The 21,000-nt window shown below is 45.4% G+C and overlaps 1 protein-coding gene across 2 annotated transcripts in view; it reads right to left on the reverse strand.

The window, feature by feature from the left end:
- PRKAR2B (protein kinase cAMP-dependent type II regulatory subunit beta) overlaps nt 1-21,000 on the reverse strand; it is a 266,961-nt gene that overhangs the window by 19,888 nt on the left and 226,073 nt on the right. For both annotated transcript variants that reach the window (XM_075345150.1, XM_075345151.1), the window contains exons 7-9: nt 11,498-11,599; nt 11,335-11,409; nt 10,488-10,553 (exon numbers count right to left, since the gene is read on the reverse strand). In XM_075345150.1, the coding sequence (XP_075201265.1) occupies nt 10,488-10,553; nt 11,335-11,409; nt 11,498-11,599 (243 nt within the window). The remainder of the gene's footprint in view (nt 1-10,487; nt 10,554-11,334; nt 11,410-11,497; nt 11,600-21,000) is intronic.

The following is a 21,000-nucleotide window of genomic DNA, read 5'->3' on the forward strand; positions in this document are numbered from 1 at the left end:
GGAGAACCCAAGTTGTGACAATCCGGTAACCTGGCTACATACTCCACTGTGCTCGGTCAGCTTCCTTGCCGCTAGCTTCTCTTAGTGAGTGACCACCAAAACTGGGGTGCTGATGGCTGGAATAGTTGGCCCTGGATGCCCTGAAGTCATGAAGATACTAATCCCTGGTGGACTAGGAGAAATGTGAAATTCTGTCTCTTGTATCATCTTGTTCTTCATCATCATTCTATCATCATCGTGTTCTTGCTGGGAATGTACTAACGTGTTTCCCCGAAAATAAGACACCGTCTTATATTTTTTTTTTTTTGCACAAAAAATGTGCTAGGGCATATTTTCGGAACCACAGTTGGGGGAAAGATTACCCCCCAAAATGCAGACCCCCCTTGCCAGGAGAATCATACTTACCAGAACCCTGGCGTCTGCGCCGCTCCCAGCTCCTCCTGCGATTTTCGGCAGGTGCTCCCTGCAGGTATCCGTCACATGGTCCTCCCCTGCTTCTAGCCAACACTCACATACATCACATTGCACACACCTCATACACGCACGCACACACATCATACACGCGTGCACACACACACACACACACACACACACACAATCACATTGCACACACACACACATGCATTGATGCATTACATCTCAAGTCCTCCATGCGTTCCACCGCAGGTCCTCATGCTCCACTGAACTGCGTCCCAGATTCCTCCGCTGGCCGGAAGCAATCGGTATTGCTGGATGTGGTGAGTGTGTGTGTGCAATCTGATGTGTGATTGTTTGTGCAATCTGATGTGTAATTGTGTGTGCGATTTGATGTGTGATTGTGTGTGCGATATGACGTGTGATTATGTGTGCGCTCTGATGTGTGATTATGTGTGCGATCTGATGTGTGTGGGTGTGCGATCTGATGTGTGTGGGTGTGCGATCTGATGTGTGCACAATCTGATGTGTGTGCATGTGCACTCTCATGTGTGTGGGTGTGCGTTCCACTGGAGGACCTTGATGCGTTCCACTGCAGGTCCTCCTGTTCAGCGTCTGCTGAGTATGATTGGTTGTCTTCTTTCTTCTCTCTTTTGGGGGTGTTTCCTTTCTATAATGAAGTGTCCTGCAGTATTCTTTAAACTTTTAACCTGCATGGACACATCATCATTGAACCGCGACTGGGGTTTATTTTCGGGTTAGGGCTTATATTTAAGCCGTTCACCGAAAATGCTGTAAATTCCTGCTAGGGCTTATTTTCGTGGTATATCTTATTTTCGGGGAAACACGGTATATGCTGTTGACTGGGGGTCAATAATGTCTCACTGGAGTGTGGTACCTTCCCTCTGTGTTGTCTGTCTAGTGTTCTGCCCATAGGGAAAAGAGCATAGGAGATCCATGAAATGAGCCCTGGTCCATGCAGTCTTTCTAAAGACAGCCAGGCCAAGAGACAAGAGCACCCACTGACCCTAGTGTCTCTACAATGGGCATAGTGGTAGGAATTATTATGTGGAGTAGTAAGAGGAGCACTGTTTTGTATCACAAAACAGGTGCAGTAATAGGGACACATTATGGCAATAGTGGGTCAGCATTGGGGTAACAGCAGGATGAGGAGTTTGTGCAGGTGGAGAATAGATGGTGATTATACTGGACATACAGTGACAAGCAAAAGGGTGACATTGTTTTGATGTTTTGACTTTCTGGGTCCAAATCTCACAATACACTACATTTTTGAGTGTAAGGGTACTTTACAAGCTGCGATATCGGTACCGATATCGCTAGCGAGCGTACCTGCCCCTGTCGGTTGTGCGTCATGGGCAAATCGCTGCCCGTGGCGCATAACATCGCTTACACCCGTCACACTACTTACCTTCCCTGCGACGTCGCTGTTGCCTGTGAACCGCCTCCTTTCTATTTTTTTTTTTTTTTTAAATTCTTTATTTTAAAGCCAAACTCGTATCAAACAATACATCTCCTGCTCCCAACTGGGACGCAGGTATTATTACAGAAATGACGGTAGAATATATACAAACAATAAGCACACATATGCAATTCCCATCCCCGCCACTACTCAAGTCTGGCCCAGTTTACATATTTTATAAGCCGACCCAACCTAATGTAAGTAGGGAGAAGAGCGAAGAAAAGGAAATCAAGCCTGAAAAAAGATTGAAGGATTGTAGAGAAAGAAAGAAATAAAGAGAGGGGTAGGAGAAGAGAGCAGGAGAGAAGATCAGGGAGTAGTGTAGAGAGGAAGAAAGAAAGGGGGAGAAAGAATGCGAGAAAAAAAAAAAAAAAAAGGGGGGGTGGAGGAGGAAAAATCACGAATCCTGAGGTTCAGAGAACAAGTCCGCGTACTCCGCCGAGTAGGTGAACTCCATCCATGGGAACCATGTCCTATAAAAGTCTTCCTGGCGATCATTAATAGAGGATGTCAAATCCTCCATATACATCAGATCGTTAATCCGCGAAACCCACTGTGTCACCTTGGGGGGGGTATTAGACTTCCAACCAAACGGAATGCAAGACCTGGCAGACATGACCAGAAATCTAAGCAAAGATCTCCTATATTTAGAGACCGGGAGTTCGGATAGCTGTAGAATGAATAGCTCCGGACCCATTTTTTCAGTAGTACCGGTCACTCGTCTGATTACCTCCCCCACTTCTGACCAAAACCGCTGCAGAGAAGGGCAAGACCAAAAAATGTGCACAAAATCACCCTCCCCCTGACCGCATCTCCAACAAACCGGGTCAACTGAGGGAAACATTCTATGTAGTCTGGTCGGGACCCTGTACCACCTGGCCAACAATTTGTAATTAGCTTCCAACAGTCTGGAACTGATCGAAGTTCTATGTGCTAGCTGGAGGATGTTGTTTCTTTGTGAGTCGGATAAGCTAATCCCCAGGTCCCTCTCCCACTGCAAAAGGTAAGCCGGGGGGGGCAAATCCCCCGGATCTGATAACATGTTGTATACCAAGGATAGAGAGTGCCGCAAGACTCCCTCTCCCAGGCACAACTTTTCAAATCCCGTAGGAGGTCCGGCATATCGACTGAAGTGAGGGAGGGAGTGCATGTAGTGCCTCATCTGCAAAGCCCTCCAATCCCCCAAGGGGCCCGGAGGCAAGAATCCCCGAATATCCGCTAGTGAAAACCAATCCCCCTCTCTACCCAGATGACAAGCTCTGAATTTGCCCCCCTGAACCCACCCCCTGAAGACCGGGTCCAAGAGACCAGGACGGAATTCCGGGTCGCCTAACACGGGTGTCATAGGGGAAGGCACTGGCAAAAGGAGTCGTCTGACCTCCCTTCTCGAACAACATTCAACAGTGGCACCGATGGTAGGATGAGATCTCAGAGCAGGCAGGGAGAGGTTCAAAAGCCAGGGGATGGCCGGGAGATGTATTTCCGAGAAGCTCTGTTCTAGGGCCACCCAAGGCTTTGTGCTGGAATGGCGGCACCAGTCCAATACCCTAACCATATGCGTGGCCAAATAGTACTTTTTAAGGTCTGGGATACCCAGGCCACCCCTAATCTTAGGTCTGCACAAAAGAGACCGGGAGAGTCTCGCCGGTTTGTTGGCCCAGATAAATTTGATCTGTAAAGAGGCCAGTTCCTTGAAGAAAGAGCTAGGGATCCTAATCGGCAAGGATTGAAAGAGGTATAAGAGACGTGGCAGGATATTCATCTTCAGTATTGCACATCTCCCGAACCATGTGAAGTAGCCCTTCCCCCAGTTAGCGCAGTCTTTTCTAATTGATTGCAGGAGCGGGTGAAAATTCAACTTGTAAATTTGACTAGAGTCCGCAGCCAACTGGACGCCCAAATACTTCAAGGACTGGCTAGCCCACCTAAACTCGAACGCGGATTGTAGCGATGTGACTTGCTCAGGAGGAAGAGATATATTTAGGGCCTCCGATTTTGACATATTAATTCTAAAGTTAGATAGAGAGGAGTATGTTTCCAACTCTCTCAGAAGATTAGGGAGGGAAACCCGAGGGTTGGTAATGAAAAAAAGCAAATCGTCCGCATAAGCCGCGATTTTATAAGTAGAACCAGAGATGTTAGGGCCCGAAATGTTAATGTTGCCTCTGATCCGACTGAGCAGGGGTTCCAGAGTCAATATGAAAATCAAGGGCGAGAGAGGACAACCCTGTCTTGTTCCATTGCGAATGGGGAATCTCTCTGAAAGGAGACCGTTCACTCTGACTGCTGCCGAAGGGATGCTGTACAGGGAACATATCCAAGCAAGCATCCTACTCCCCAACCCCACAGCCCGCAGGACCTCCTCCATAAAAATCCAGTTAACTCTGTCGAACGCTTTTTCTGCGTCGGTCGACAGAAGCATCAAAGGCAGCCCATCGGATTTAGCCTTGTGTATTATGTTCAACGCCTTAGTCGTGTTGTCCCTTGCTTCCCTACCCGTCATGAACCCGGCCTGGTCAGGGTGAACAATCTCCCCAAGCAAAGGGGTGAGTCTATCCGAAAGAATCCTAGTGAAGAGCTTCAGGTCTGTGTTGAGGAGGGAAATGGGTCGGTAACTAGAGCACAACGAAGGATCTTTGCCCTCTTTAGGGATGACAACTATATTAGCAGCTAGGGTATCCCTTGGCAAGGGAACAGCTCCAGAATGTGGGCCATGGTTGAATGCTGAGAGAAATGGGGAAATCAAAATGGAATCCAACTTTTTGTAATAGAGCAGAGGGAAACCATCCGGGCCAGGAGCCTTGCCTGTGGGGGATTTTTTAAGTGCAGACCAGTATTCCTCCTCCGAGATGGGTCTTTCCAGATCGGCCGCAGCCTCCGGCTTGAGATGTCCCAAGCCAGAGTCCGCGATGTACATCCGTATACGGCTACGCAACTCCGTCCTGGCCCTCTCAGACCGCCCCTCATCAATTGCATAGAGGGCAGTAAAGAAATCTTTAAAAGCGGAGGCAATGTCTTTCGGCAAAGTAGCCCACCTATCTCCCGCGATGTGCACCTTAGAGACATATCCTCTCGCTCTCTGACTCCTCAGAGCTCTAGCCAGGGTCCTGCCACTCTTATTGCCAAATTCATAGAAATGCCGTCTACACCTAGCCAATGTTCCCCTAGCTTTACAGCATAGTAGGGTCCTCAGTTCCTCCCTCTTCTTGACCAAAATGGCCCCCACATCCCCTCCCAGAGACCCCTTGTGAATTGCCTCCAGCTCTCTAATGTCTGCCAAAAGGGATGTAGCCCTAGCTTCTCTTTCTCTCTTCAAGCGTGCCCCATGTTTGATAAACAGACCCCTCACCACACATTTGTGTGCCTCCCAGACTATGCCCGGGGACACCTCCCCCCCCCCACTGCCACTGAAATATTCCCTCAAGGCTTCCCTTATTTCCTGCATTGTCACCGGATCATCGAGTAGCGAAGTGTTCAGGGTCCATTGACTCTGCCTACCGATGGGGTAGCCGAGGGATAGAGTTATTGTGATCAAGGCGTGATCAGAGAATGATATGCACTCGATTGAGGAAGCCACCAGAGAATGTAGATCCCCATGTTTAAGGAAAATGAGGTCTAACCTGGAGTAGCAATCATGCGCTGCCGAGTAAAATGAAAAATCTTTGTCTGATGGGTGCATCAATCGCCAAGTGTCTATTAGTTGATGATCATGTAAACCCCGTCGCAAGCGACGTAGTGCCGAATGTGGCACACTGGACACCCCTTTGGAGCTATCCCTCGGCGGCTCCAACACAACATTAAAGTCACCCCCAAAGACCAGAGTACCCTCAGAGAATTCCTCTATCTGCTCAAGGTAACGCAGCAATGTAGGGCATTGACCCGAATTTGGCAAGTAGACCGCCACAAAAGTGAAAGTCTGTGTAGCAATGCGTCCCTTAAGCATCAGAAGCCTTCCCTGATCATCCGATCGAGAGTCCAACAGTTCCCATGGGAGCGTACTGGACATTAAGATGCTCGTGCCCCTGGATCTAGAGTCAGGGGAGGGTGAATGATGCACTACAGGATACCTTCTATCAGCAAGTTTGTAAGGTTTTGCCTCACAGTAGTGTGTTTCTTGGAGAAAAGCGACCTGAATTCTGTTTTTCCATAGTAGGTTCAGGAGAATAGACCGTTTCTCCGGGCTGTGAAGACCCTTAACATTCAGTGAGCCCACCCGAAGCTCGGCTTGTTTCTGCTTCGTCATACTCCGTCACTGACCTCTGGAAAAACGAACAACAAATTACACCCCAGAAAAAAAAAAAAAAAAACCGGGGGGAAGGAAAGGAGGGGGGAAACGGATGAGTGGAAGAGGGAGAGTAGAGAGGATGTAGATAAGCGAAAGCAGAGACCCTTTAGCAGAGGAAAGAGAAAGAAGTAGAAGAGCAAAAAGTGGAAAGGCAGAGAGTGGAAAAGCAGCAGTTTTGCCGCACGCAGTACCAGGGACCAGCCCAGAAACTGCTTAGGGATAGTTAGGGACAAGAACTGACATGTGGCCAGAGCTCCAACCCGCGCCTCACTTATGTATGCTTAGTGACCCGGACCCCGATCAAACGAGGAGGGTCTGTCAACTTAACCTCCCGCGGTCCCACCCACCCAAGACGGAAATGCAAACACCCCCCCCCGCCCCCCCCACAAACGACCCAACGTCAACAGATTAAAGTTACATTGAACGTAAGTCAGTACGCTGTGGTCTGTTGGGCCCATCGAACGGCCAGAACCCTTGCCAGCGGAGCAAGGAGGTCAGGGGGCACCCCCAGGCAACCCCCAACCATACTCCTCTCCCGACCACCCAGCCATCACTTTGGTCACTTCCCCGACCCATCAACAACCGAGAGATTTCATGACCCTCCAAGATCATCACAGTGGGAGGATTGGACGTCATCCCTCCTCCTTCGCCGTCCAGTTGGGGCCTGAGGTTCCCACTCCATCCAGTCCGGGATTGAGCAGTCTGGTATTCCAAGAAAGTCATACAACTTTGAAAGCTCAGAGTGCCTCCTCAATGGGAACACGGTGTCCCCCTTGCGGACAATTAGATGAAAGGGGTGGCCCCATCTGTACGAGGCGCCTGCCTCTTTGATTTTGAGCAAAAGGGGGTGAAGCAAACGTCTCATATATAGTGTGCGGCCAGAGACATCCGGGAATAGCTTCACCACAGCCCCATCTACTTCCACAGAGCCACGCGACCAGGCTCCCTGAAGAATCCTCTCTCTGTCCCCATAGTAATGCAAGCGACATAATACGTCTCTGGGGAAGGAAGCAGATCTGGGGCCGGGCCTTGCGACCCTATGAATTCTGTCAAAGAGATAGGCGGCCTCAGGTGGGCGATCAGTGACTTGATTGAATATAGATAAGACTTTGGTGCGCAGCATACCTTGGGGCCAGTCCTCCGGAATTCCCTTCAGCCTTATATTATTTCTTCTGCCCCTATTTTCTTGATCGTCCAATAACAGAGCAAGCTCCCTAATGCGGGCATTAGAAGACTCACAGTCCCGTTCAATCCTTTCCATTCTAACCTCCAGGGACTCCTGTGCTTGCTCTGTTGCCTCTATTCTATCTTCCAGCACCACCATTTCCTCTCTCAGGGTAGTCAGCGCCACCTGCTGGGAGGATTCTATTCTGGCCACCACATCCTCCAGATCTTTTTTGCTGGGGAGGGCCAATATAAGCTCTCTCAAAGCCTGCAAGTCATCCCGAGAGGGGCCAGGGGGCTGGTCGCCTGTCATCAAGGGGTCTTCTGCTTGCCCCAGAGAAGGGGGTGTACCTGGGGTGCAGAGGGACAAAGGGAATCCCAGCACTGGTGATCCCTCGGATGTCGAGGCCTCCTCTGTCTCCTCAGTGACAAGCTGTGTGGCCGGGCCTGTGGGTCCCCCCCTCCTCCACGCCTCTATACCTTGTTCTGCAGCCGCCGGTCTCACTACTGTGGCGTTCGCTCGTTTCTCCCCTTCACCAGACGCCCGAGCTGCAGAGGCTGTGGGCGGGCGCCGGGACGCACCAGGGGAATCCCCAGCCGGGGAACGCTGCAGAGACGCCGGCGCCATCTTGTCCTGGGCCGCCGGCGGGAGCTCCCGGCCCGGCCCCGCCAGGTATCTGGAGAGGCTCCCCTGGAACTTCTGGCTCCCTCCGGGGGATGCGGAGGTGGGGGCACCACCCGGTCTTTTCTTGGGAGCCATCCTGGATGCGGAGGGACCGCGGTAATCTGTAGAATTAAGCTGTGGGCGCAGGAGCTCTGGAGGTAAGCTTCCTCACGCCACCATGTCTAGGACACGCCCCACCGCCTCCTTTCTAAGCGAGCGGTTCGTGCGGCGTCACAGCGACGTCACACGGCAACCGTCCAATAGCAGAGGAGGGGCGGAGATGAGTGGTTGGAACATGCCGCCCACCTCCTTCCTTCCTTCTTTTCCGGTGGACGCAGGTAAGGAGATGTTCGTCGCTCCTGCGGTATCACACATAGCGATTGTGTGATGCCGCAGGAACGAGGAACAACATCGCTACTCACCAGACAATGATATTTGGTGTTTGGACAACCTCTCCAACACCAACGATTTGAACTACTTTTGCGATTGTTGAAGGTCGCTCGTACGTGTCACACGCTGCGATGTCGCTAACGACGCCAGATGTGCGTCACAAACACCATGACCCCGATGATAAATCGTTAGCGATGTCGCAGCGTGAAAAGCACCCATGAGGCTACTTCCTTTAATAGACAATCCTATTGGCTATCTCATACATAAATTTTACTATTTAGCTATTTAACTATTTAGCATATGATTAGATATGCAGATTCTTGCCATGTTAGTGCATCGTTACTATTGTGCTCCTCGTATTTGAAACATTTTTTTTCTTCCTATATACTACAAATTACAACCTGTTCTCACATTTTCTAATAGCTCAGTGTTTTGTTAAGTTGATTCCCAAGTGAAAGATTTCCCAAAAAAAGAGAAACAGCATCATTCAGCTCATCAATAGCGGCCTTTCAGCCAAGAAAATTGCCAAACTGCATCATGTGAGTGCCATCACAGTTGGAAGAATATGAAATGAAGTCCGTCCATTCATTCAAAGCCAAGAGGTGGTTGTCCAGGCAAAATATTGGAGTCAACAAATCAGCTCATCTCAGGTCTATTAGTTCTGGCACAACAAACAAACGGCAGTGAAAGTGGTTTGTATGCATCGTAATAGTAAGATGTAATAGTGAGATCACAGACATCCATGCAAGCAATGTGAGACGCACATTACGCAAGTCTGGAATGGTGGCCTGATAAAAGGTGAAGAAGCATCCACTTCAATATTATTATATGAAGCGTTAGCTCGAGTTTGCAAAGAAGTGCAAAGAATGGACAGTAGAAGATTGGAAATGGGTGAGTTGTAGCAATGAGATGAAAGTCAATAGACTATGCTCTGATGGGTGCAAATAGATCTAGAAGAAACAAGGGAAAAAGGGGCTAATGAATTAAGAAATTGAAGTAAATGGGGTTGTTTCACAGCCAAAGGTGTTGGACACTTGACCAGAAACGATGGTGGTCTCAATGCTGAGCTATAAGTGAGTATTCTATAAGATGAGTTACTTTGTACACTCGAGTAATATAGGTATGAAAAAAATTGTGTTTCAACAGAACAACGACCCTAAGTATGCTTCGAGATTGGCAAGGAAAGGTTCAATGACAATGAAGTAGAGGTGCAAACCAATCGAACACTTGTATAGTTGAAGAAAAAACTGTATACATATTCTAGTTAGTTGACTAGTATGCACCAACATTGGGAATCTGTAGAAAAGACATGGGATCAGATTTCGGTCGAGACATGCTTCAATCTGATTGAGCATGCCCAGAAGGATTCAGGCAGTGATGAAACCAAAGGTGGATTTACAAAATACTAACAAAATAATAAAAATGTAAATTTAGATTTTTTAGGAGCACAACGGTAACAATGCAGTGATATGACATGAATCTGCATAACTAATCATATACTAAATTGTTGCAAGTCAAATTTATATATATGAGATAGCCAAGATGATTGTCTATAAAATGATGGTAGTCTCACGCTCAAAGATATAGTGGATGATGAGATATGGAGACTGAAAGTGAAAAGTTCAAAACATTGCTACCCTTTTGCTTGTCATTGTATAAGAAGTCAAATGTATCATGGCTGTAAACTCTGCAGATGAGTTGTGGCTGAAGAAATCATTATATCAGTCTGGGCATGATGGAAAAGACTGAAAAAACGAACGACTCCATCAGAAAGAACGTCAGCTGTAAGTCATCTAATATAACTGTACTGTAACCTCTTAATATGTTTTGCATAACTAGTATCTATCACTTTGTGTCAGTAATAGTGGTGTTGGTCTGTGTATTTTCAGTAACAGCCTAGTCATCTGCTAACCCTATACTCACGATTAGGATGCGCCACAATAATTCTAAAAATGGTTACCTTGTTAGAGGCCGACTCAGAATTGTGCCCCCCCCCCCTCCACTTTTCACCTGAGCCGAACCCCTACCTATGCCTCTGGCTCATTGTGATTGTTTCAAACAAAAATTAATGAAAACCATATAAACAATACCTTGCTTTTCATTGTTATTTTCACTTCACCAGTCTCAACAATAAAAAAACTGTCTGCTCCATCGCCCTGTGGGAAAGTATAATACATTGTGGATCAAACTGTTAGAGAAAACACAATCAATTGTTAACAATAAATACTGTGCAATGACAACGCAATTACACTCTGTCACAACTATAAAGGGGATTTGTCATTTATTTAAGGGTGCATGCCCACGATCAGTGTTCACAGCGCTTTGGACGCAGCTTGTTTCAGCTGCGTCCAAAACGCTGCATTGTACAGTACAAGCACATTGGATGGAATTTCTAGAAATCCCGTGCCCACTGTGCTTGTACTGCCCACAGCATAAACTGACCTGCGGTGCGGCTTTCCGAGCAGCAAGCATGTCAATTCTTTGCTGCGGAGTTGCAAGTGTTCTCCGCAGGGAGAACAGAAGAGAGATCTCGACTGCCCGAACTCAGATTGCGGGCACAGGTATCTACGGACCCACCGCGTCCAGGACGCAGCGGGTCCTGATCATGTGCACATGCTCTTAGAGTAGTATATTACAGGGACCGGTCTGGTCTCCTACTAGTCCAAACAGCACAAAAAATGTTTTGCCATTTGGCTACTAGAAGACCTAAAAGAATACAACCGGCATGTATTTAAAGCCCAGTATGTTCATGAAGACATCTCCTATCTCTCCTCACCGTCCAAATAGTGATGATGGCTGGCTACCCTATATTATAAAATCCCCATTTTTAAACACTCATATTAGAAATGTCTATCACTACGTTGTAACAAAATAAATCTGGTTCTGCTATGGAATGGACACTTATACAAAAACTAATTTTGATAAAATGTTAAATACCTGAGCAATAATTTGTTCTCCGTCACTATAGGCTTTGGTGTCTATTACATCGACCACTTTCAAACGTTCTGACAACTGAGCATAAATAAAAAAAATAAACGGAAATATAATTGTTGTAAGGTCACTTACATGCAGACTTCCTTAACCTGTCCCAAAACCTTACCTCTAAAGACTTTAAGAATGGTAGGGATTCAATGAAGTTTTCATACATTCTTCTCTTCTTAGCATTGTTTTTTACAATGATTCTTCGGAAAGTTACTCGGTCCTTCAATTAAAAAAAAAAAAAAAGAGATAATTAATTTATTCTTAAATGTTAAATCTGTATGCCACTATAGGAAAAGTTAGCTTATTAAGTAATAAGGTAACTTAAAGGGGACCTATCTCCTGGAAAAATGGATTATCTAAAAGGAGACGAAAATATAAGTCATTTTCCAATATACTGCATATAGTTAGAAAAATTAAAATGTTTCTTTCAAATCTAGTGATAACAACTTTGGCAACTTAAGAAAGGAAAACGTACGTCGGACTCTCTGCTGTATCACTGTGTGACAGTTGTGTGAGACTTCCTGTTTCTAAGCTGGGAGATACCACTGTGTCCAGTGGGGTCTGGGCTTGTGCAGCATGTTACATTCAAAGTGCTGTTATGTTCATAAACACGGAAGATGCTATTATCCTCATACACAGGAGATGTATTTTTTTGTCTTCATAAACAGGCGAGGTACTATTATCTTAATTTAGAATGTATGGTAGCTTGGTAAGAAAAGGTTCAAGATGGATTCCTATGTGTTATGGAGCAGCAGGTGTAAAAGGCTAGGCTCTGTACAGTATGCAGTGAGACGCAGATTAACCCTTTACAGGCAATTATGTCCGTCTCTTGCAGATGACCCCTGTACAAGCAGTATCTCTCCAGTATATGGACTGCATTATACACGGGAACTTATTACATTGTTGATAAATAACAATATTCAACTTGGAGGTGAAGAAAAATTTTGCCTGAATTGCTAATTTATGGCAACATTTTGGCTAATTTATAACAGAAAATATGAGAATCGATTCTCCCATTAATTCTCCTATCTGTTGACCAGCGAAGTTGACAAAATGTTAAAACGGACCAAGGAGAAGACTACACTTCACCATTCAGATGCTGTATAGAATAATCTCTCCTCAGTTGGTAGCCCCCTCCTCACAGCTGGTACAGCGCAGAGTAGGACCAAGGAGAAGACTACACCTCACCATTCAGATGCTGTATAACATATTCTCTCCTCAGTTGGTAGCCCCCTCCTTACTTCTGTTACAGCACAGAGTAGGACCAAGGAGAAGACTACACTTCACCATTCAGATGCTGTATAGTATAATCTCCCCTCAGTTGGTAGCCCCCTCCTCACAGATGGTATAGCACAGAGTAGGACCAAGGAGAAGACTACACTTCACCATTCAGATGCTGTATTATTATTATTATTATTATTATTATTTATTATTATAGCGCCATTTATTCCATGGCGCTTTACAAGTGAAAGAGGGTATACGTACAACAATCATTAACAGTACAAGACAGACTGGTATAGGAGGAGAGAGGACCCTGCCCGCGAGGGCTCACAGTCTACAGGGAATGGGTGATGGTACAATAGGTGAGGACAGAGCTGGTTGCGCAGTGGTCTACTGGGCTGAGGGCTATTGTAGGTTGTAGGCTTATAGTATAATCTCCCCTCAGTTGGTAGCCCCCTCCTCACAGCTGGTACAGCAGAGAGTAGGACCAAGGAGAAGACTACACTTCACCATTCAGATGCTGTATAGTATAATCTCCCCTCAGTTGGTAGCCCCCTCCTCACAGCTGGTACAGCACAGAGTAGGACCAAGGAGAAGACTACACCTCACCATTCAGATGCTGTATAGAATAATCTCTCCTCAATTGGTAATCCCCCTCCTCACAGCTGGTATAGCACAGAGTAGGACCAAGGAGAAGACTACACATCCCCATTCAGATGCTGTATAGAATAATCTCTCCTCAGTTGGTAATCCCCCTCCTCACAGCTGGTATAGCACAGAGTAGGAACAAGGAGAAGACTACACCTCACCATTCAGATGCTGTATAGAATAATCTCTCCTCAGTTGGTAATCCCCTCCTCACAGCAGGTACAGCACAGAGTAGGACCAAGGAGAAGACTACACCTCACCATTCAGATGCTGTATAGAATAATCTCTCCTCAGTTGGTAATCCCCTCCTCACAGCTGGTACAGCACAGAGTAGAGAATGCTACCAGGTTTTACACTTATTCTGCTAAAGTGATAAGTAAAACCGACATTACTATAATTCTGAGGGAAATAATCCGATTGCCGAATGACATATATTTTCATTTACTGTAGATTTTTCAAGATTTTCCAATAGGTTTTCTTAAGTATTAGTTTATTATTAGGGATGATCGAATACCTAAATATCCGCCTTCGCGAATATCCGCCAAATAGGTCGGCACTAGTCGATTCGCGAATATTCGATGCGAAATGTAAGTCTATGGGAAAGTCGAATAATTTCATGTTGGACCTAACGGCGAGCTGTGGTTACTGAGGAAAAGGCTGAAATGGATGGGAAAAGAAAGAAACAGTATGGGCACAGCCTGTACAATCTCTCTCTCTCCCGTTTTATCGGTCGGATATCAAATAGTGGCGAATACATTCACTCATCCCTATTAATTATCTTACAACCATATTCTAAATTTCTAGTACAGGACCATGGAATACAATCGGTTCATAATGTATTTGCATTTGTCTGATTTTATACGCAGGCACACAGTTTATTTTATGAGAAATCTGAGAGAAGAAAACATTGTGAAATGCTCTATCAATGCTTTGCTGTGTATACAAGCCCTTGCATTTTTTTAACCCACATGACAATGTTTTGTTACACACAACAACCACCAGGGGGTGTTCAATGATCGTCCTAATACTATTCCAGAAAGACATTTGATGTATATTTTAAGGATCCTAAAAGGTGTTCATTATAACTTTACAATTTTCTCTAAATGTAGGAAAGGTTCAATGTGAACACTGCTGTTTCTTATTGATGAAAACACATTGTTCATCCCAAAAAAGTTCTCATAAGAGGTGCTGAACCAGTAAGTGTTAGGGTAAGTTCACACAGTGCGTTTTTGCGTGTTTTTCGGGTGCGTTTTTGACCAGAAAACTGCATGACTTTGCTTCCCCCAGCAAAGTCTATGAGTTTTCATTTTTGCTGTCTGCACACAGCGGTTTTTTTCAGCTTTGTTTTTGTGGTGACCACAAAAACGCAGCATGTCAATTATTCCCGCGCTTTTCACCGCGTTTTTGAGTGCAATGGGATGTTGAAAGACGCAATGAGAAACGCAAATTGTTATTATAACTGCGTTTTGGTGCGTTTTGTTGCGTTTCTAAGACCAAAAACACAGCTATAAACGCAGGAGGTGGGTAGTAAAGTGACATGTACAGGAAAAGGATTCCTTCTGTCAGTAAATACAGAAGTGTGAATCCTCCCGGTACCGTCACCGCTGCGTCCACCTCCAGTCCTGTGCATGCCAGCTCCCGTGCGGCGCCATGTCTGGGCGGGAGGTGGAGGCAGCTGCGAAAACAAAAGTGAACAGTAGAAAAAAAAATGTCATACTCACCTGTCTGCCGACTTCCGGTGCCATGCCCGCTCCCAGCTCCTCCTCCCGGTATCGCCGCTCCGGCTGTGTGCAGTCTCCCCGGGTACGTATGCCTGCAGGACCTGGCGATGGATCATCTGATGCAGTCACCTGACGCGTCAGCTGATCCTAATTCTCGCGGTGTCGCCGGCTTTTTAGCGCCCGGCCGGCTTAACCTATCAGCGGATGCCGTCAGGAGACTTCATCCCTGATTACCATCAGCATCAGACTCCGCTCCAGGAGCTGCCGGTAATCAGCACATCATTGAGTTGTTTTTTTTTGCACTGATGCATCATCTGATTGCATAAACAGCTTTTATATAATCAGCTGATGTGTGATGTGATTCACTTCTTGATCCTGACAATTCATCTGATCACTTTGCCTTCCAGCAAACTGATCAGATGATATTGGATCTGGATTGGACGGCATGGGACCCTTGACCCAGGATTACTGCGGAGGGGGTTTCTTTATTTCAATAAAGATGGAGTCACTAATTGTGTTGTGTTTTATTTCTAATAAAAATATGTTTCTGTGTGTTGTGGTTTTTTTTATCTTTACTAGAAATTGGTGGCCATGTCTAATATTGGCGTGACACCATGAATTTCGGGCTTAGGGCCAGTTGATAATATACAGCTAGCCCTAACCCCATTATTATCCAGCGAGCCACCGTCACCAGGGCAGCTGGAGAGTTGGATACTGCGCCAGAAGATGGCGCTTCTATGAAAGTGCCATTTTCTGGGGTGGCTGCGGACTGCAATTCGCAGTGGAGGTGCTCAGAAAGCATGGGCACCCTGTACTGTGGATTCCAATCCACAGCTGCCTAGTTGTACCTGGCTGGACTCAAAAATTAGGCGAAGCTCACATCATTTTTTTTTTTTTTAATTATTTCATGAAATTCATGAAATAATTAAAAAAAAAGGGCTTCCCTATATTTTTGGTTGCCAGCCGGGTACAAATAGGCAGCTGGGGGTTGGGGGCAGCCCGTACCTGCCTGCTGTACCCGGCTAGCATACAAAAATATGGCGAAGCCCACGTCATTTTTTTTGTTTGGGGGGGGGCAAAGAAATCCTGCATACAGTCCTGGAAGGAGGATGCTGAGCCTTGTAGTTCTGCAGCTGCTGTCTGCTCTCCTGCATACACTATTGGATGCAGCTTGCTGAGCCTTGTAGTTCTGTAGCTGTTGTCTGCTCTCCTGCATCCACTAGTGGATGGAGTATGCTGAGCCTTGTAGGTCTGCTCCCCCTGACTCTCCCTCCAGCATACAGTCCTGGATGGAGCATGCTGAGACTTGTAGTTCTGCAGCTGTCTGCTCTCCTGCATACACTAGTGGAGAATGAAGAACATATGGAAGAAGGAAATGACACCAGACCTTTTTTTTTTTTTTCAACAATCTTTAATGACAATGTTCACTGATAAAAAAACGCATAAAAATGCAGTGAGAAAAAACGCACCAAAACGCAGCCAAAAACGCACCAAAACGCGGTAAAAACGCATGCGTTTTTTAATGCGTTTTTAAAGACGCTGCGTTTCTGTGCGTTTTTAGCGTTAAAAAACGCACAAACGCAGCATAAAAAAAACGCAGTGTGTGCACTTAGCCTTACCCTTCCCACAGTTACAGTGCATATACCACTATGACTGAACTTGCATGTAAAAATTGTCAGTATATATACAGTGATCACACTAATAAAAACACTCATTATGAGATGCTCTAAACCCATGCTACCAAATGCAGCATATTAAATTCTAGGTAATGACAAATTAATAATTCATTACTGATCTAATTGATTTGGTAATTTCCTGCACAAATGCAGCCAATGTAATAAACATCATTACAAAGTAACCCCAATAGATTTTATATTTTTTTTTATGATTCTACCGCAAATCCCGCTGGAGACATGGTGAATAGGCGATGTATAGGAGACCTATCAATGTTTATAATATGCTAAAAGTCCAACAAAAGTAACATTAGACTTTTGGATTCAGAAGTTTGGGTTGTTCAGAATATGACAGTTGTTATACAGTCGACCTTTATGGGGTAATAGATATTCTAATCACTTCCTGAGTATAATGAGAAATAGTTTAGTTTAACATGTCGGGCGGTTATTAGGCGGTGTACTGTTGTTTCAAAACAATGAGTGTTATATTAGCAGGAGATTATCACTACCCAAGCTAGGTCTTGCATTAGGGTACCGTCACACTTTAGCGACGCTCCAGCGATCCCACCAGCGATCTGACCTGGTCAGGATCGCTAGTGGGTCGCTACATGGTCGCTGGTGAGCTGTCAATCAGGCAGATCTCACCAGCGACCAGTGACCAGCCCCCAGCGACGCGTGGAAGCGATGCTGCGCTTGGTAATTAAGGTAATTATCGGGTAACCAAGCGCTTGGTTACCCGATATTTACTTTGGTTACCAGCGCACACCGCTTAGCGCTGGCTCCCTGCACTCCTAGCCAGAGTACACATCGGGTTAATAAGTAAACCGCTTTGCTTATTTACTCGATGTGTACTCCAGCTACGTGTGCAGGGAGCAGGGAGCCGGCACTGACAGCCTGAGAGCGGCGGACGCTAGTAACCAAGGTAAATAACCAAGGTAAATAATAAGCTTCGCTTGGTTACCCGATATTTACCTTGGTTACAGCTTACCGCAGGCTGTCAGAAGCCGGCTCCCTGCACATTCAGATCGTTGCTGTCTCGCTGCGATGTGTGCTTCACAGTGGGAGAGCAACGTCCAAAAAATGAACCAGAGCAGTGTGTAATGAGCTGCGATCTCACAGCAGGGGCCAGATCGCTGCTCAGTGTCACGCACAGCGAGATCGCTAATGAGGTCACTGCTGCGTCACAAAAACCGTGACTCAGCAGCGATCTCGCTAGCGATCTCGCTATGTGAGAAGTACCCCTTACACCAGGTCCAATCATGACCCTCCACTGATAAGCAGCTCACTGTCAATATGGGCAGAATTAAAGGAAATATATCAGCATGTTTGTCTATCTAATCTAAGGCCAGCATGAGGCGGGGGCTAATACACTCATTTAAGCCATGTGTAACTTATTAGGTGGTGTACTGTAGTTTCAAAACAATGAGTGTTTTATCAGCAGGAGATTATCACTACCCAAGCTAGGTCTTACATAAGACCAAGTCCAACTACGACCATCCACTGATAAGCAGCTCACTGTCAATATACATTGTACACGGAAAGTTGTGGTGTAGTGTAGGCGATGTTAGCGTTCCGAGCCCTTCTACATCCTAAATCTAAAAACTCTGAAAGTATGACAAATGTTGCACCCAGCACACTAAGAGATACATTGGTGTAATCAGGGTCTCTTTTCCTACATTATGCTGCTCTTGGATGAGGTAACAAAAACCTTTTGACAAATTCCCATTAAAAGGAACCCTTCCCTAATATTTGACAGCACAACCTTTGGCAACATTTACAACCTCCAAACATTCTTGTAGCCATCTGCATCTATCATGGTGATAACTAGAAGCTTGGTGGTGACTGATCTCCAGCCTTCCGCTGTCACTGCTATTTTCTAGTCCTATGATCTTTTAGATGCTGTGGTCAATAGCCTCCACAACCATATTGTTTGTACCTAAGGCTCAATTTAAGTAGCAGAACACAAACCTTCCTGCTTGAATACATTAATTAAAGCACCACTCCAGTGTTATTTTTTATTTTTACGAGTTGTGACAGGAGATGGGAGAACCCACAGATGTTCGGGTTTGCAAGGTCTGATTGGACTTGATAAAATAGTCCGGTGGGCGTCCGGACCTGACCCCAGACACCAAACCCCATATAAGTCTAAGGGACCAAAACGTAAGTGTTATAAAATGGTAGTAGTAAGGGCTGGGTGGCTGCAAAAGGAAGCAGAATGGGGATTAAAGCAGGACAATTATACTGAGTTTCTGCGCGGCTTTCATACTGTTTGTTGGTCCGCTCATTAAATCTTATGAATATTCACCGCTTCCTCCGCCCACCCTTTGTGACAGCGTCTGTAATTGGTTGCAGTCAGATTGCTGGCTGATTGGTTGCTCTCACACTATTTTTGACTCTGGAATCGAGAGTAAAAAAATTACTCATTGGAAAAAATGGAGCAGGGTCCCCAATATTTTGATACCCAGCACAAATAAAGCAGACCCCAGCTGTGTGTTATCTTAGCTGTGTATCAAAATACAAGGGAGGTTTGTTTTAAATTATTTAAAAAAAGCCACATGGGGGTCCTCATATTTTGATACACAGCCAACATAATGCACACAGCTGGAGGCTGTAGCCTCCAGCTGTCTGCTTTATCTGCGCTAGGTATCAAAATACGGGGGACCCTATGCCTTTTTTTTCCAATTATTTATTTTTACACTCCACTTCTGTGTCCCTAGTTGTGAGGGCAATTAATTACAGATGCCATCACAGAGGGTGGAGGGGTGCCTGCACAATCACACTCTCACAAACACTATTACAGATGGTGGGCGGAGGAAGCAGTGAATAGTCATGAGATTTAATGAGCAGACCTGGAAGCAGTGTGACAGCCACATGGAGACTTGGTAATTATAAATGCCTTGCTCTAATCCCCATTTTGCTTCCGTTTTCCTTGTTTTATTTTTATCTGGGTGGCTGAACTCAAACAGTAATATGGACTTCCCTGAGAAGTCTGTCTTCGGGGTCCGTACAAGGACACTAGCTGTCTGGTATGGACCCAGAACATTACAGCTCGGGTTCGCCTTCACTAGTTGTGATTAGCTGATTCACTTGAGTGTTTGCTGTGTGGACCAAAAGTCACTTCTCAATGTAAGTCTATGAGAGCCCTAACAAGTCTCTCATGAATTTACACTGAGAGTTTATGATTGCGAGCTGTGACTTCTAGTCAGTCAGGTCTTGTAGACCCAAGTTGTCGGTACCGCAGCGGCACTGAAAAGAGCAGAAGAAGGCAGCTGGTAAATATATTACTATGGGCAGGTAACATATATTAGTAATTCCGCTTCGACAGTGAAATTAATAAAAAAAAGCCAGAGTGGTGCATTAATTTCTTCTTGGCTTGTTCTGTGAGAACTGACAAAAGCAGCAGAATCAGAACAGTTATTTTTTTCTCCTTTTCACTAATACAGACGGTGGCTTTTTTACCTCTCTGCTGGAAAGAGTTGGTTGTTGGGATTCCACCAAACGGACTCCTATTGATCAAACAGTGGTGGAAAATCCTATCAATATATTTAATCAAATGTATACATGGTATATACCTACACTAGGCCTTGATATAACATTTTTATTTTATTCTGGGGAGAGTCTTTCTTTTGCAAAATGAGTTTTAGTTTTAAATACCACCACTTTGGGGTACACAGAGTTGACTTAACATTCATGAAACTTTTATTGGAAGGGGAGAAGACATTCATACTCTACTTTATGGGTTGCATGATTACAGAAAAACTCCATTTTTTATAGTTTGTGCCATGCAATTCCTAAAATAGTGGAAGCTAGGTAGTGACTGGCCTCAAGACTTCTGGTGTAATGGCTATTTCCTAGTGCTATAATAACCCTTTAGATGCTATGGTCAATAGCCATGGCAACCATCTAAACTTGTAAAGCTCATCTCATGCAAATGCAAGGCAGCAACTTTTGCAATTCTTCACGTACCAGGCTATTGATCACAGCACCTAGTGGCATGCATAGCCTGGAGTAGAGCTATCTCTGAGCTTGGTCACTTATTAGAGTGTTATGCTGGTTGTATAATGAAACAAACTACCCAAAAATGATGGCATAGGGATATACACCATCAAAGCACTGTAATAGTATTGCCATTTTATGGAATTAGTTGTAATAGACTATTAGAGTATGATATACAAATAAATACACTCAAGGTTTGATCATTAAAAAATGTATAATCTGGTGTGGAAATGTGTACTGTGTTGCTCTGAAAGCTGTGCTGCCTACCACAAGCTCCACACACACTGCACTGTGGGACAGAAAACCATATACAGGACTTCATGCAAAGTGTGTGCAGGGTATGTTATCAGGGCAGCACCTCA

The sequence above is a fragment of the Anomaloglossus baeobatrachus genome, chromosome 4 (genome assembly GCF_048569485.1).
Source record: "Anomaloglossus baeobatrachus isolate aAnoBae1 chromosome 4, aAnoBae1.hap1, whole genome shotgun sequence".
Classification (NCBI taxonomy): Eukaryota; Metazoa; Chordata; class Amphibia; order Anura; family Aromobatidae; genus Anomaloglossus; species Anomaloglossus baeobatrachus.